Below are 16,511 nucleotides of genomic sequence, written 5' to 3'. Positions count from 1 at the left end.
ACTGACCTTGGTGGGACTGTAGAGTCGTCTTTGCCATGAAGAGATCTTCAGCAATATCTTGCAGTTGATTCATCACGAACTGACTGTCCCTATAAACTCAGGCATGCATGCCTTCTCCATTCTCTTTTGTTTAACTCCATGAGGCTAATCCCCCCTTTCTTTGTGTTTTGGTGGTTCTTTGTCCCGTGCTCCCTTGTCCTGTTGCTTCGCCCTCACTGACCTAGAATCCCCTTGAACACTCTGGTGTTGTTAAAACAAAACAATGGGTAGTGTTCGTTTTCACCGGGAGTTCCTCTCTTGCAGAGAGGGGTGGAGGGCTGAGGCTGGCTGTCTTCCTTCATCTTAGTGTATTGCAGAAGATTCTAAGTGCGCTTCTGTGCCAACAGCAGAGGTTGTGGAGGCGGCAGCTTTTCAGGCATCGGAAGTGCCAGCATCAGCCTGGGTAGACAGTGTAATGTGCAATTCTTCCTTCTCTGCAAATCCAAGCTGTTCCTTGGTGGATGCTGCATCTCTCACACCACATCATACTGTTTACACCGAATGGTTTGACTTGTGCTGCTCCCTTCTACTGCTGTGTGAATGGAATCCCTATCTCCATGTCTGAATTGCGAAGCGCAATGGGAGGCGGACAGATACTTGGATTTTGACCAAGTGGCTGTGGCTTGACTAAGCCGTGGAACTCTTTGCAGGATAACTACTGGGAAGCAACCTGTCCTGGCAGCTGTGGAAGGGGAGAAGGCAACGGCCATCCCAAGCTGTCCCCAGCATTCCCCGTGTTCGATGTTCGAAAACCAAACCTGGCTTAACCTACCCTCTCAAAACCAAGGCTTGCCGCCCTGTGCGGGTTGCTGCATGAAGAAACCACTGACTCTCACGTGAGATCTAAGGTCTTCTCGCAAAACTTCCCCCCCTGTGCTCTGAAGGAGATTTGGTGCGATTTGTAGAGAAGTGGCAAAAACCGCAACGCCTTTGGGTTTGGATAAACCAGCCAGCACCACCAAGGGTTGTCCCTTGAACCTGTGCCCACTGCCACGGATGTCACAAGGCTTCAGGCTAGCTGACGTAGCCTATCTGTATCTGAGCAATCAGCTCTCAGCCCACATGGAGATTCCACAGTGAACAGATCTGCTGTGACACCCAAGAGATGCGCGCTGTCGAGATGAAAGAGTCTGGGGCAGCCATGGGCCATGCTTTCATGCTTCAGCACCGAGCCCTCAGCTGCATGGGCAAATGATCTCATAACCCAGTAAATGCCCCGGACCTTCTCCCAGGCAAGCCTCGAAACGGTGTATTGGATGGAAATAGGAGTCTCGGGTCTCTGGGGAAGAGCACCAGCAAAGAATTAAGGCAGACAGATAGTTCCCTAGCAGCATCGTGCTAAAGGTGTACGGTTGATTAAAGCGTGGTGAGGGGGGCAGTGCAAACCGGCCAGAGGTGCAGGGCTCCTTCGCACCCCACTGAGAATAACACAAGCCCTGGCCAGATGAAAATACTAATAACTTTGAGGCTGGGGGAGAACAGGGAGCAAGCTGAGCGGCAGTAACAGGAGGGACAAAGCAGGGAGAGCCTGTTGAGAAACAGTGACCCTGCAAGTGGAGGATGGCTTAAGCTGATCAGCTGGTGGGGAAGTGGGTGCTGGCATGCACTGGCAATGCCGATGGTGTGGGCATGGAAGGGCATCTGCAGGAAGAGTATTGGTGCAGGGGAGATCTCCTGAACACCGGTCAGATGTAAGCACGGCCAAGCACAGGTCTTAGGAGGGAGGCCAGAGGGAGAGGAGAGTTCTATCAGGAGGAAGCTGAGAAGCGGGGACAGCTTCAGCGAAGCCTCCCTGGACACTGCTCAGTTGTAGAGAATGATCTGTCCCCCCAAATCAAGCGTGGTTCCCCGGCAGCAGTGGCCAAGGAGTGGAAGGCAGTAAACAAAAGGAAACCCCCAAAGGCTGCACATCAGGGATCAGGTCTGGGTCCAGTTCTGTTCACTGTCTTCATCAATGATTTAGATAATGGCATAGAGAGTACACTTATAAGGTTTGCAGATGATACCAAGCTGGGAGGGGTTGCAAGTGCTTTGGGGGGTAGGATTATAATTCAAAATTATCTGGGAAAACTGGGAAAATGGTCTGAAGTAAATAGAATTAAATTCAATAAGGACAAATGCAAAGTACTCCACTTAGGAAGGAACAATCAGTTGCACACAGACAAAACGGGAAATGACTGCCTAGGAAGGAGTACTGCGGAAAGGGATCTGGGGGTCATAGTGGATCACAAGCTAAATATGAGTCAACAGTGTAACACTATTGCAAAAAAAGCAAACATCATTCTGGGCTGTATTAGCAGGAGTGTTGTAAGCAAGACATGAGAAGTAATTCTCCCCCTCTACTCTGCGCTGATTAGGCCACATCTGGAGTATTGTGTCCAGTTCTGGGCACCACATTTCAGGAAAGATGTGGACAAATTGGAGAAAGTCCAGAGAAGAGCAACAAAAATGATTAAAGGTCTAGAAAACATGACCTATGAGGAAAGATTTTAAAAAATGGGTTTGTTTAGTCTGGGAAAGAGAAGACTGAGAGGGGACATAACAGTTTTCAAGTACATAACAGGTTTTTTACAAGGAGGAGGGAGAAGAATTGTTCTTCTTAACCTCTGAGGATAGGACAAGAAGCAATGGGCTTAAATTGCATCAAGGGCGGTTTAGGTTGGACATTAGGAAAAACTTCCTAACTGTCAGGGTGGTTAAGCACTGGAATAAATTGCCCAGGGAGGTTGTGGAATCTCCGTCATTGGAGATTTTTAAGAGCAGGTTGGACAACACCTGTCAGGGAAGCTCTAGATAATACTTAGTCCTGCCATGAGTGCAGGGGACTGGACTAGATGACCTCTCAAGGTCCCTTACAATCCTGTGCGTCTATGATCAGTAAGGAGGGCGGAGGAGTTGGCTGCTCTTAGCAAAGAGCCCTAGTGCACTGCGGCAACAATGTGCATCTGACAACAGGGAGGGGTGGGCAGGACATAGCCCCGGGCCACCTTTATTGTGTTAGGCTGTGACTGAGGAGAGCGCTAAAGCACTTGCTTAACACAGTCACTGAAATCCTGCTCTGGTAGAGAGACCTCCCTGAATCGGGGTTTTAGAGAGTTTAGAAGTATTCGAATGAAGCTGTTTCCCATACCCCCCAGCGGGTGGGGCCAGTCCTGCCCTGAACTCCTTCCACTCCCGCTGGCCTCACTGGGGCACTCCTCACGCTGCAGGATTGAGCTGTATCTTCTCGGGCAGGGAAGGTGCCTGTTTTCTGTTGGGAAAGCACCTCGTACCCCAGGGATGCGAATGGAACTAGAGAATAGTCAGTAGCACTCGACAGGTGTCCCAGCCCCTATATGCTGCCCTCGGGAAGGTTCTGCTGAGCAGCACAATTTCCTGCCATAGTAGCAGCATTTTCTGTGTTTCGTATGTGCAGTGACATAAAGAGAAGCTATCGCTCGTTACAGCGGAGTAGTGCTGCCTCCCATGTTTTTGCCCTGTGTGAACAAATAAAACAGTGCTATGGTCCAAACGTTTTAATTCTCGAAAGCAGTAATCTTCCTCCCCCTCCTACCAACTCCTTCCATCACATGTGTTCCAGTCTCAGAAATGACATGTACTCGGGGGTCTTCTGACAGACGGTTTTATCACCTAGTAGGAAATCCTTATTTTCAATTCTTGCCTTGAAATTCAATATTAACTTAATATAATTGCTGTAAAGTCCTCACTAGCCACCTCATTATAAAGAGCTTCAGAATGAAAATACCCTTCTGCATTTGGCCAGACTTTTTTTTTTTTTAAGTCAAATGTTTCTCTGTATCGGTAGTCCAGTCATTTGATGGGTGTCTGTCTGTGACGTTCCACTGAGTCACAAGCAATGGCAGCTGTTTAATCTGGATGGCCTCTTTCATTGAGCAGCAAAGAATTACAATGATGTTAATTAAAACTAAAGAGCGTATATTACCCCAGGGAGAGATGGAAAAGGTCTCATCCTTGTTCTTCACAAATTTTTATGGTAAACTGAGACATTTCATGGAAAAGTCACATAATTTGTGAAAAACTGCAGCCTAGCAAAACTCACACAACGTCTGGTTGTTTGGAAACTTCACTAAATGTAGCCAAATCTTACTTTAGAGAAAAACAAGTCATTATTCACTTTGTTGGTTTTTTTTAAAAAGCAGCTTAGCTTTTTGTGGGTGGAGAGAAGATTGTGGAAGGAAGACTGCATTTTTCTCATTACATCTTTCCTTGGGGAGGAAGGATTGTCCCATGATTAGGTGCTAATCCAGGATTTAAGAGAACCAGGTTCAAGTCCCTGGTCTACGGGAGACTCCCTGTGGGAACGTCTACACAGCCCGCAGCCCTGAGCCATCCAGGCCAGGTTGACAAAGTGGGGCTACCGCTGCTGTGCTAAAAATAGCTACGTGGCAGCTCAGGCTCCAGTCAGATCCTTCATCTATCCAAGTCAATGGCAAAGCTTCCATTGCCGCCCACAGGGCAGGAACCAGCTCATCGGTTGACCAGTGGGGACAGTAGCACCGTCCTACCTCCGCAGGGGGTTGTGAGGATGAATACACTGACGATTGTGAAGTGCGGCAGGCCATGTCGATACCACAGAGAGACGGAAAGGTTTATTTTTGCTGAAGTTCCGTGTCTTGTCATTTCTGGCATTGCTTTTTATGAGTTTTAGTCCTTAAAGCCAGAAGGGATCATTATGCACATCCATTCGGAGCCTCCTGGATGAATCTCACTCGGTAATTCCTGCATCGAACTCATTGCTACAGCTAGAGCTGTTTCACGTGTCATTTTAAACCTTTAAGAGGACTGCGGGTGACTCTCGTGCCCATTTTGAGATCCAGTGGGCTGGCTTTTTGTGTCCTTATAATTGTGCCCATCTAGTTCCAGGCCCACTTGGTAGGGTTTTGAAAATATCCAGGGCTTGCCCCTGTTCTTTCACCCCAGTTTGGGGGTCTTAGTGCTGGAAATGCTTGAAATGTTACTCTCAGCAGTCACCACCGCTCTGGTCTTTTGTATCGCCTCGTTTTGCTTAATTATTCACACACACGCACCTCATACACTCCATACAAATACATCCACCCACTCACACATTCTGTCTCACACATACAGTCAGCCCCTCATTCAGGACACATAATTTATTCATCCCAAGATGCAACTGTGTGCATGTTATATTTAGGCTGTTTTAATGGTAGCTTTAGAAATATTTAAAAAGCAGGTGAGCTTTTACACCCAAACAAGGATGATGAGCCCATCTTATCCTAATTAAAAGCATAAGCTTCATGGAAGATCTCAGCTGTGAGCCTTCCAGATGGGCTGCATTATGGTACCGTTGTAAGAGGGTCTCTCTCTATCCAGCTGGGAATTGCTCAGTCTGAAAAGTTGAACTTGAAAGTCATGGAACTCCTGTATCCTTTGCCAGCTATGGCTGACATACAGGCTTATGCGTTCTGTTTTATGAAGGGCAGCAGAGAAGTAGCAAGTGTTTTGGGTCTTGTCATTGTCAGATATCTGGAAACATACCACAGCCTCCAGATTATCAACATGATCTTTAAATGTGAGCTTTGAAGAGGAGAACATAAGAAATTATCCAGTGGACTGTTGGCATCCTGAAAGGCAGGACTGCCCCTTGGTCATAGCCTTTTTTAGGGCTGTTCCCAGACTACACAAGCTCTGCAACCCATGGACTTGACCTGGAATCCTCTTCAGTGTCAGGGCCAGTTGGGAGGGAGAAAAAAGATCTCCGCATTCAGACACCAGCAGCAAAAGCAGAGTGGAAAAACATGGGTGCCCCCTTCAGCAGCTTGGGACCTTCCACCTGCTTCGTGCCCTACAAATGGAAAAGCCATTTGTCATGTAAGCTGGTTAAAAAAACCAAGTAAAGGGTAAACATCCCCACCCTCCGACCTGCAGAGGGGGGCTAAGGGTTGCGTGAGTTCAGATAGAAAGATACATTATTGTGCACTTATATGTGGCTTTTGCCTCAGCGTTTTTCATACTCCAACAGTTCTTCTTTCCTGGAATTGGTTGCAAAATCTCTGAGGCAGAAGCTGTTGAAATGGAAGCTGCATACATGGAAGCTATTTGTGGTGGGTTGGTCAGTTCCTGCCACTATTTTTTTAATTAAATTTTAATTTAAATTAGGTCTGTCGAGCGATTAAAAAAGCTAATTGTTATTACTCGCATTGTTAATAATGGAATACCATTTATTTAAATATTTTTGGATTTTTTCTACATTTTCAAATATATTGATTTCAGTTACAACACAGAATACTAGGTGTACAGTACTCACTTTATATTTATTTTTATTACAAATATTTGCACTGTAAAAAACAAAAGAAATCCTTATTTTCTATTTCACCTAATACAAGTACTGTAGTGCAATCTCTTTATCATGAAAGTTGAACTTACAAATGTAGAATTATGTACAAAAAATAACTGCATTGAAAAAGAAAACAATGTAAAACTTTAGAGTCAACAAGTCCACTCAGTCCTACTTCTTGTTCAGCCAATCGCTCAGACAAACAAACTTGGTTACAATTTTCAGGAGATAATGCTGCCTCCTCCTTGTTTACAATGTCACCTGAAAGTGAGAACAGGCAGGAGCGGCACGAGGGTTTTTGCCGCCCTAGGCGGCAGCGCTCCTCCTCTGAGCATTCGGCGGTGGGGGTCCTTCCACTCCACGTCTTCGGGGCCCTTCGGCGGCGGGTCCCGGAGCGAGTGAAGGATCCGCCGCCGAAGGGCCCCGAAGACACGTAGCGGAAGAACCCCCGCCGCCGAATTGCTGCCGAGGACAGCAAAATGCCGCCCCCCAAATCCTGCCGCCCTAGGCGACCGCCTAGGTTCACCTAGTGGAAGCGCCGGCCCTGAGAACAGGCATTCGCATGGCACTGTTGTAGCCGGTGTCACAAGATATTTACGTGCCAGATGCGCTAAAGATTCATATGTCCCTTCATCTTCAACCACCATTCCATAGGACATGTGTCCATGCTGATGATGGGTTCTGCTCGATAAGGATCCAAAGCAGTGCGGACTGACGCATGTTCATTTTCATCATCTGAGTCAGATGCCACCAGCAGAAGGTTGATTTTCTTTTTTTGTGGTTCGGGTTCTGTAGTTTCCGCATCTGAGTGTTGCTCTTTTAAGACTTCTGAAAGCTTGCTCCACACCTCGTCCCTCTTAGATTTTGGAAGGCGCTTCAGATTCTTAAACCTTGGGTCGAGTGCTGTAGCTATTTTTAGAAATCTCACATTAGTATATTCTTTGCGTTTTGTCAAATCTGCTGTGAAAGTGTTCTTAAAACAAACATGTGCTGGGTCATCATCCGAGACTGCTATAACATGAAATATATACATAATGTGGGTAAAACAGAGCTGAAGACATACAGTTCTCCCCCAAGGAGTTCAGTCACAAATTTAATGAATGCATTATTTTTTTTAACGAGCATCATCAGCATGGAAGCATGTCCTCTGCAATGGTGGCCGAAGCATGAAGGGGCGTACGAATGTTTAGCATATCTGGCATATAAATACCTTGCAATGCCGGCTACAAAAATGCCATGCGAACGCCTGTCCTCACTTTCAGGTGACATTGTAAATAAGAAGCAGGCAGCAGCGTCTCCTGTAAATGTAAAGAAACTTGTTTGTCTGAGCGATTGGCTGAACAAGAAGTAGGACTGAGTGGACTATAGTCTCTAAAGTTTTACATTGTTTTGGTTTTGAGTGCAGTTATGTAACAAACAAAAAAATCTACATTTGTAAGTTGCACTTAAATGATAAAGAGATTGCACTACAGTACTTGTATGAGGTGAATTGAAAACTACTATTTCTTGTGTTTTAGTTTTACAGTGCAAATATTTGTAATAAAAATAATAATATAAAGTGAGCACTGTACACTTTGTATTCTGTGCTGTAATAGAAATCGATATATTTGAAAATGTAGAAAAACATCCAAAAAGATGTAATGAATTTCAATTGGTATTCTATTGTTTAACAATGAAATTAATCACAATTAATTTTTTTAATCGTAGTTAATTTTTTAGAGTTAATCGCGTCAGTTAACTGCGATTAATCGACAGCCCTAATTTAAATGTAACTTAAATTTTTGAGTGAGCTTAATCCCAGCTTGACAGCCCTGAACTCTTCAGTCTGTGTGCCGAGGGCAGTCACAGTGCAGGCCTGCATGGGCCTCCTCATCCACACGCCTCGGTGCTGTATTGGACGGGGAGTATTTGGGTGCCTTGGCTGACTGGCCTGGATCTGCCAGCAAGGGCTCCAGTGGTCTTGGATTTCCTTAGGATGTGGACAGTTGTTTACTTTGAACTGGAATGAAGCCACCAAGTTGTCATGCTGTGATAATAACTTTTGGCTACTAGGTTTGCACTGATTCCACTGCCAATCCCTTGAGCCATCCATTCCCCCCAAAAAACTGTTCACAAAAATACATTCCCCTGTCCTATTTCCAGTCATTAGCCAGCCAGCCTCCAGGACTCCTGTGTGCACCCCAGCTCCACACTCCCACCCCGCTTGCTTGTCTGGGTACGACCTCCTCAGTGACCTAGGAGTTGTGCAGCTGAGGATACCTGCCTTAGCCACATATATTAAAATCTGACTCATGTCATGAGAGTTGAGAACAAGGCCCTGCTCGTTGGCAGCATTAAGCCCCCAGAGAAATAATAAAGCAAACATATTTCTGTTGGCCTTTTCCAGAATCCCTGTACCTCCCCCTGCTCATGGAGAAAAAGGAGAAGGAGAACTCCCACACCATCATCTGCTGCAATTTGTGCCTTAGCGACAGTAAAGCCACCTCTCTTGGGTTTTTGGGGTTTTTTTAAACCACCATTACGTATAGATTGAAACAGGAAATGTATCACTTTAGCATCATTTTTTCCATCAGCATCAAGTTGTACTAATGTTATCTTTAGATATTATTGTATGTATTAAACGTCAACATTAGTCTAAAGTCTAGTTTTTTTCCTTTACAGGTGAAGGCGGCTTCCAAATACGTCGATGTACCTGTAAGCACAATTTAAACATTGCCTTCTGTCTTAATAACTTGCATTGTGTTTTGGTTTTCCTGCACATGTAACAACCCCTCAGTGTGGGTTGTCAGCTGCTATTGAACCTAGGACTTTCAGTGTGATAAGCGTAGGATTCTAACACTTGAGCTGAAAGGAGGACCTGCGGTAGCTGGTGTCAATATTAAACATTTATCCTATGGAGACCTGCAACTAGGCAGGGATACGTAACTAATGGACTTCACATAGTATCAAATAGGTACCGTATTTACACAAGGGATTTGGGTCACTGCAAAAAATTAGTAGCAGTACATTCTGTAATTTTTTTGTGTTCTATAATTTTTTTCATTGAAACTTGCCTATATAAAATAGAGTGTAATTGCAGAGAGAAAAGTCTAGAACGTGTTAGAGCTGAGCCAAAATATATCTAACACACTTGCTAGCCTGTTTTATTTTTATTCTTCTAATTGCTGGCATATTTTACTCTTTCAGAAAATGCTTTTCGTCTTAACTTTAGGGAAATGGTGGTAAGTTAGCAGTGTGTGTATATGGGAAACAGTGTTGATGAAAATAAAAAATAACCAAATTTGCTCACGTTTGCAGTTGTTAAAGAAAAATTGTACATTGGCTCCTCTAATTAGAGCTTAACACATAAGGAAGAGAGCCCTTCAAGTTCTTAGATAAAGCGCTTAAGTTGCCAGAAATTTACATTTAAATTGAGTTTAAGTGCAGTATATGAATGCTAGTTGGAGTTAGGGATTACTGCTGATAAACGAGGTTACATTTACAGACAGAGTTTGTGCTGAGTATTTACAAATAAAAACAAGTACAGGGGAGTCGCATCTTACACGCGGGTTAGGTTCTGAAGTCAGCACGTAAGGCAAAAATCGCATATAGTCAAACGCTCATTGAGTGGAATGGCGGGCGAAATCGCCCGCACTACAGGTACAGTATTTAAATTGTTATTTTTCTCTCTTTTTTTCTGTTGTTTTGCCGAGCACGTATAGTTAAAATCGCGTAAGTTAAATGCACCTATGATGCGACTCCACTGTAGACTTAAATACATCAATCCAAATTCTGCCCTCAGCCACACCAGTGTAAATTGAGTTAACTCCATGGAAATCAATGAAATGTACATGCGGCCTTGAAAATGCACCAGGTTAGCTAGACAGGGTTACTTCAGTGTGTGTGTGACACACACCACTTACTATGGAGGTGACATACTTGCATGGGCGTGGATCGAGCTGGCGCACTAAAAACCGAATGTAGCCGTGCTCGCCACCCCAAGTACGCACCTCAAGTCTCTGGTGGGCACGCCCTTGGGGGAGCTAGGTCCTCCTGCCTCTCTCACTGCTGCAGCTGCCTTCTCGTTTGAGGGCACTAGCTCAGCCAGAACTAGTGTGAGTAACGCATCCTCAACTCCAAGTGTAGATAACCCCAGAGAAGTGTTTCCATTTCCTTACCCCAAATGTGGAGTTTCCCTCCCCAAGTACACCTTCCTTGGGTCCAGTATGGGCAAGATTTAGTCCCAGGCAAGTCAGAGCTTTTCTCTGCATAAAAATGTCCTGGCTTTAAAGTTTGGTATGTCGTGGCCCTTGAGGGGTAGAAGTGGGCCATTCATAACACTGGGAAAGGGCAGCTTTTAACCTCCCAGTGGGACTCAGCAGTCACATGCATGTAAAGAGCTTGAGGTGTCCGACCTTACAAATGTCTAGGCTTCTAAGTCACTGAGGCACATTTGACACTTTCAGCTGCTAGGACTTCAGATACAGAAAAGTACAGTGAGTACAGCATTCCGAGGTGGAGGGTTACAAGAAAGAGTCCCAGTAAAATCGTATATAACTCTCAAACATTTCCAAAATAGATTTTCCTGTAAAATAAACGATGGTGTCATGTAGTATCAAGGGTTTCTTGGCATTCCTTTGGGATGCCTTGCACAATGCTCATGGCTTACCCCATGTGAGCAGTTCACTCCAACCTCATTCTAATAAAACCTTTACACCCCACCATCAGCTGTTACACACACACACACAAACACACACACACGTCCACCAATATACTCGTGCACGTGTGTGACCACATATTTGGTTACCTGGACTCTGTTTTGTTTCAATTTTATGATCAGTCACTAAATATTACAACTTTGTGACATACAACAGTTGTTGTTACCGATACCGCAGGACACCCTGTCTCCAAGGCTTTAATTTTGAATTTCTTTACCTGCTTGTCCGATTAAGATTTGTCCACAGCAAGACAGTGCCGGAGTCCATAGTTCAACGTGTAATTAAGGTAGCTGTGAAGAGCCTTTCTCTTTCCAGATCAGAAAATTAAGAGGCAAAATGCTCCTTAAAGAGTTCAAACAGTCCAGTTGTGTTGTCAAGGTAGAGAATGGAAAAGAAATATCAGAGCTACAACACCTCTTACAACACTGTCATTAATGTGCATTTTATGTGATTGTATAGCAAAGCCAGCATCACTTGGAGAGGACTGAGCTGTTCAGGAGGCATAAGGAAATAGATTTAAAATAACCCTTTATCCATAGATGTTTGGCTGATGTATACTAACTTTTTTTGTGTGAAACGAGATGACACAATATATCTGCGTGGAAATGTCAAAGAACAATATCTAACTTTTTGAGAAGAGTTCTCTGTGAATATAGGCTTCCACTTGTATCGCAATGTTTCCTGAAGCCTGGACTCCATCATTTAGTTAATATGGGCCAGATTCTACTCACACACAGGTTTAATATTGGTGAAACACCATTAACTTAGATCAGGGGTCGGCAACCTTTTGGAAGTGGTGTGCCGAGTCTTCATTTATTCACTCTGATTTAAGGTTTCGCGTGCCAGTCATACATTTTAACCTTTTTAGAAGGTCTCTTTCTATAAGTCTATAATATATAACTAAACTATTGTTGTATGTAAAGTAAATAAGGTTTTTAAAATGTTTAAGAAGCTTCATTTATAATGAAATTAAAATGCAGAGCCCCCCGGACCGGTGGCCGGGACCCGGGCAGTGTGAGTGCCACTGAAAATCAGCTCGCGTGCCATCGGTTGCCTACCCCTGACTTAGATGGAGCTAGCCTTCCTTTTCACCAGTGTAAGCGAAAGCAGCATCCGCAGTAGGAGTGAGCCACAGTATCTCTCGGTGAAGTGCAGAGAAAACCACATTTGATTATGGGTTCCTGCTCTAGGGAAAAGAGAAATATCCTGTTATTGAGCAGATAAGCCATCACTTACGTCTAATTTCAGAAACTTGTTTTGTATCAAAAAATTGCAACACTTATAGTGCCACCATGAAACTGGCACAATCAGTGTGCTGCACATTGCTTCAAAGTATAACACTTGACTACTGCCGCATTTGTGTTGTCCTCATTGGTTTTCAAATTAATACCTTGTCATTGTTTCAGTAGGTGTTAAGAAATGTTACTGGCATCCCAAGGGCCAAGCATTGGCCCTTTGCTTGATAATTGTTTGCTTTGTATTAAAAAACTCCTTTCCCACTGCTTTCCAAACGGTCCTCATTTTCACCCTGGAAATTACACAGAAGTGTTAACTAACTTCAATTTACAGTGGCTGACAATCACATCTTAGAGAGAACCGATACTTTGTGATCTGAGGTAAATCACAGTAATGAAAACTAATGACACTCGTTATTAACAAACTTACAATGTGCCATGGAAATTTAAGGTTCTGTGGCAGGTCTTGTAATGACTCATGTTACAGTATTTTAATGGGTTTCCTTTGAGATCAGTTTGATTTCAACATATCAAGCAGTGTGAACTCAATGGGTTTTTTAGTATATTTCTCCCTCTCCATCTACTTCAGTTACCGTCTCCTTTAAAGAAAATATCAAAAGTATCACTGGCTTTCACAAATCTAATGTACTTATAAGTTAAGGTTTAAAACCAATGAACATATTTGGCCATATGTACAGACATAACTACAGCTCTAGGTATCCTAGAAATGTAGCACAGATTTAGACATGTTGGGAAATTAGCTGATTTATGATTTAACTAGTTTATTTTAAAATATAAGTCCATGTTCAAGCAAAAGTCTAAGTTTTAAACAACAAAGAAATGTGATTTTGGTGTGAATAATAAAATGTTCATTGCTTACTACACACATTCTCACACCTTAGGAGAAGAAACAAGAGACTAGCGCTGGGTGTTAGCTTTCTAACTTCATATAACAGAGGGTTTGCATATAGAAGGTGACACTGAAAAACCACAGCGTGATTTGTTGTTTCATTAATTAGGTCAACAATACCAAACATAGCACGAGAACTTCCTGGCATCAGTGTGTCAAGGAAAGGCTTTATTCATCCGAGTAGCTTCCCTCTAGGCAAAAAAAGCAAGCGAGATAGTGTGTTTACATGATCTTGTGCTGCACAAGCTGCATAGACAGAGTGGCTCGTTGGCTTTGCGGCATACAAAGCAGCCAGCCGTGGTATCAGTTTCTGGCACCCAAGTGTACTGTAGGTATCAACGGGGCGTGTGGTGCAAAGCAACAGTTTAAGGACAAAAGGGAGCTTGAGGAGAGGAACAACAGCAACAGGACTACATAAAGGAGCTGCCTTATATGAAGATGTTTATGTTTTTCTTTCTCTCTCTTCTTTTCTTCCATACAGAAGCCGGGGATGGATGTTGCTGATGCCTATGTGACATTTGTTCGCCACTCTCAGGATGTCTTGCGTGATAAGGTCAATGAGGAGATGTATATAGAAAGGTTATTTGATGTAAGTAAATGCCTTCTCCTCCTTGGAAACCAAGCAGGAGACTCCCCCAAAATGTGACAAAATAAGACAGGAGGATAAGTCACATTTTGAGAAAATTCATTGGTTATAGATTACAAAACAAAAAATCTTTCCTTTCCTTCTGACTAAGGCTCTTATCTGCTGTCCGCCTGCTCTAATTCTGTACTCTGATCTACTGTGTCCTGGTCTTTATGTGTGTGGTTTGTAAGATAACAGCATCTTTTAAGCCAATACTTACTATGTTAAGTTTGTGAGAAATCTTCCTATAAGAGGAACATCTTGGTCATTGTTCTTATCATTAAAATCCGAGCCAATTTTATGGCAGATGTGTTAGTCGGGGACCATCTCTTTGGTATGTTAATTAATTGTTTCTGACTGCCCAGCACTCAAAACTTGAAAATGAACTCTGCTACATATTTATATTTTTTTAAAATGACCAAAAGATAGCTGATAAAATCCGTATTTTCATACTCAGAAGGACTACGTTGTGGTGTCTAGCACCAGATGTAAAAGCTATAATATGGTCTCCCTGGGGAAAATGGGATGGTTGCTCTAGTCAAAAGGACACAGATTTTCAGGAGTTTTGTCCCCTTTGGACCCCGCCCCCTGCACCAAATTAATTGATAACATGTAAAAGAGAACATTGACCTTGATGCCCAGCAGCCTACATTTATTTTAAATATGAATGCATGTTAACTGATGTACCTGTCTCTCTCTCTGTTGCTTTTGTTGTGTGACACACTTTCTGTCCTTGTAGCTATTGTTCACTGAAGGTTTTATGTTTATGGCAAGCACTTAACATTAGTGTTTCAGTCACTTCTAGGATCTTTGTTTATATATTGATTTCTGTGACTGTGTGAAACAGCTTACATTCAAACTTTCTTTTCTTTCACCTCTCAGCAACATCATTTTTCAGTCTTCTGGCTCTAGAATGTTAATAACTTTATATGCTTTGTTTACTTACTCATTTGCTTCCACAGTGTGTAGGGAAGGCTTTTTTTTCCCCAATCAAATGCCTTCTTTACTTGATATTCTTCTTTCTTCACATCATCTTTCCCTTAGAAACCTCTTCTTACTTTATAATTCCCACTCTTTCTTTCACTGATATCCTATCAGATTAAAATGGAACTTATCTCTCATGTCAAATGTTTTATCACATTATATCAAGTGGCATGAATTAGAGTCAAATAATCTTCCTGTGTACATCTACTAGCATGGCCCATATCCACTGAGAATGCCTCATTCATGCATAAAGCACACTAGTGACTCCTTAATGCTCTATGCGTGCTCACTCTTCAAAGAATTTAAAGAACAGAATGCCAGATATAAACCACCCATCCAGTAAGCATTGAAAAAAAGGACACAGTCCTTTTTGCAGCAGGTCCACTAGCGCATTGCACATCTATGTTGAATTTTATTCCATAAGCAGTAAATTTTCAGAGATCAGCTGGGTTGTTCTTTTCAATGCCTTAGTTGCCTTTCCTTTGATCAGTTTCTTAAGATTCGCAGTTGTGTGGTTTTTAGAACTTTGTGTCATTAGCTCTAAAAATCTGTCACTGACCTGAGTATTTATTTGTTTGATCCAATCATTCTTAGGATCATAAAACCATATTTTGGTTAAATTAGCAATAAAAAAAATAAGAATAGAAGGCAAAAGTACAGAATTCCCTCCCACCTCCCCTCCCCCCCCCCCCACACACACATTTTTCATAAGCTATACCTTTCCTAACCTGTTAGGCAGGTAAATGATAAAGGATTTTATTAATAGTAATAAATCCTATAATATTTACATTTCTACATATGTTTTTACATAACTGCGTGCAGCTATCAAGGCATTGTGGAAGAGCAATTCACTTTTTGCTCTGATGTGTTAGCAATTCAATTCTGGGACCAAATCCTGCTGACTACATTCCTCTGTGTCTCACTCAAATGTATCTCCTCACATGAGTAAGGTGCACAGGATTGGATCCTTTATTTCGATATATGGGATTAGAATGCACTAGACTTTCAAAGGTAGCAACCTTAATTACTTAAAACTGTGTTTTAAACTGGCTGCTCTCACTATTGCAAAATTGTTTCTGAAAGAAATGCATATTTCCCAAGTTCAGCCCTAAGCTAAAGGACAAGGTGCTGACCCCACTGACTGAACTAGTAATAGCAGTGCAATTAAATTGGGGCCCGATCCTGCACACCCTTAATACTGGACACAGTGGTGAATGCTGTGTGATGCTAGCATGGTTCCCAGTGGTGAAGGGTTTCAGGATTGGGCCCTTCAGTGTCAATTCACAGAAATCCATCACCTAGAAATGGTTTGTTGCAGTATCTGTAATTGAATTTCCCACATGCTCATTTTCTACACTTTAGCAGCACAGCATCAGTTTGGGAACAGTTTGCATTGTTTCAGTCAGTTTTCCTAAATGTGCCCAGCCCTGCTCCTGTGAAAGTTGGTGATAAGCTCCCATGGATTTAATGGGTTCAGCATCACATCCATATGTTTTCTTTTGTTTTGTTTTTATATAGACATCTTGGTCCAGGTTTTACTCTCGGTTATGCCCACGCAGCCAAAGGCAGACTTTGGCCACTTTTGCTCACTGTGTTGTGAAGTATGAGTAATAAAGCAAACCAGTTGTGTATAAAACCTAGAATATTCTTGAAGTATTCACCCCTTAATTTCATGGAGCTAAACATTGTGGCCAACTAGTTTTAT

At 42.9% G+C, this 16,511-nt stretch overlaps 1 protein-coding gene across 12 annotated transcripts in view; it reads left to right on the top strand.

Annotated features, from left to right (window-relative positions):
- The window catches only part of CADPS (calcium dependent secretion activator), a 358,046-nt gene that overhangs the window by 314,187 nt on the left and 27,348 nt on the right, over nucleotides 1-16,511 (top strand). For all 12 annotated transcript variants that reach the window (XM_026650418.2, XM_026650417.2, XM_026650416.2 and 9 more), the window contains 2 exons: nucleotides 9,017-9,049; nucleotides 13,679-13,786. In XM_026650418.2, the coding sequence (XP_026506203.1) occupies nucleotides 9,017-9,049; nucleotides 13,679-13,786 (141 nt within the window). The remainder of the gene's footprint in view (nucleotides 1-9,016; nucleotides 9,050-13,678; nucleotides 13,787-16,511) is intronic.

Source organism: Terrapene carolina, unplaced genomic scaffold (genome assembly GCF_002925995.2).
Source record: "Terrapene carolina triunguis isolate 2854851 unplaced genomic scaffold, T_m_triunguis-2.0 Scaffold89, whole genome shotgun sequence".
Taxonomy (NCBI): Eukaryota; Metazoa; Chordata; order Testudines; family Emydidae; genus Terrapene; species Terrapene triunguis.
The sequence above is the reverse complement of the archived record's forward strand: the minus strand, read 5'-3'. Positions and strand labels throughout refer to the sequence as shown.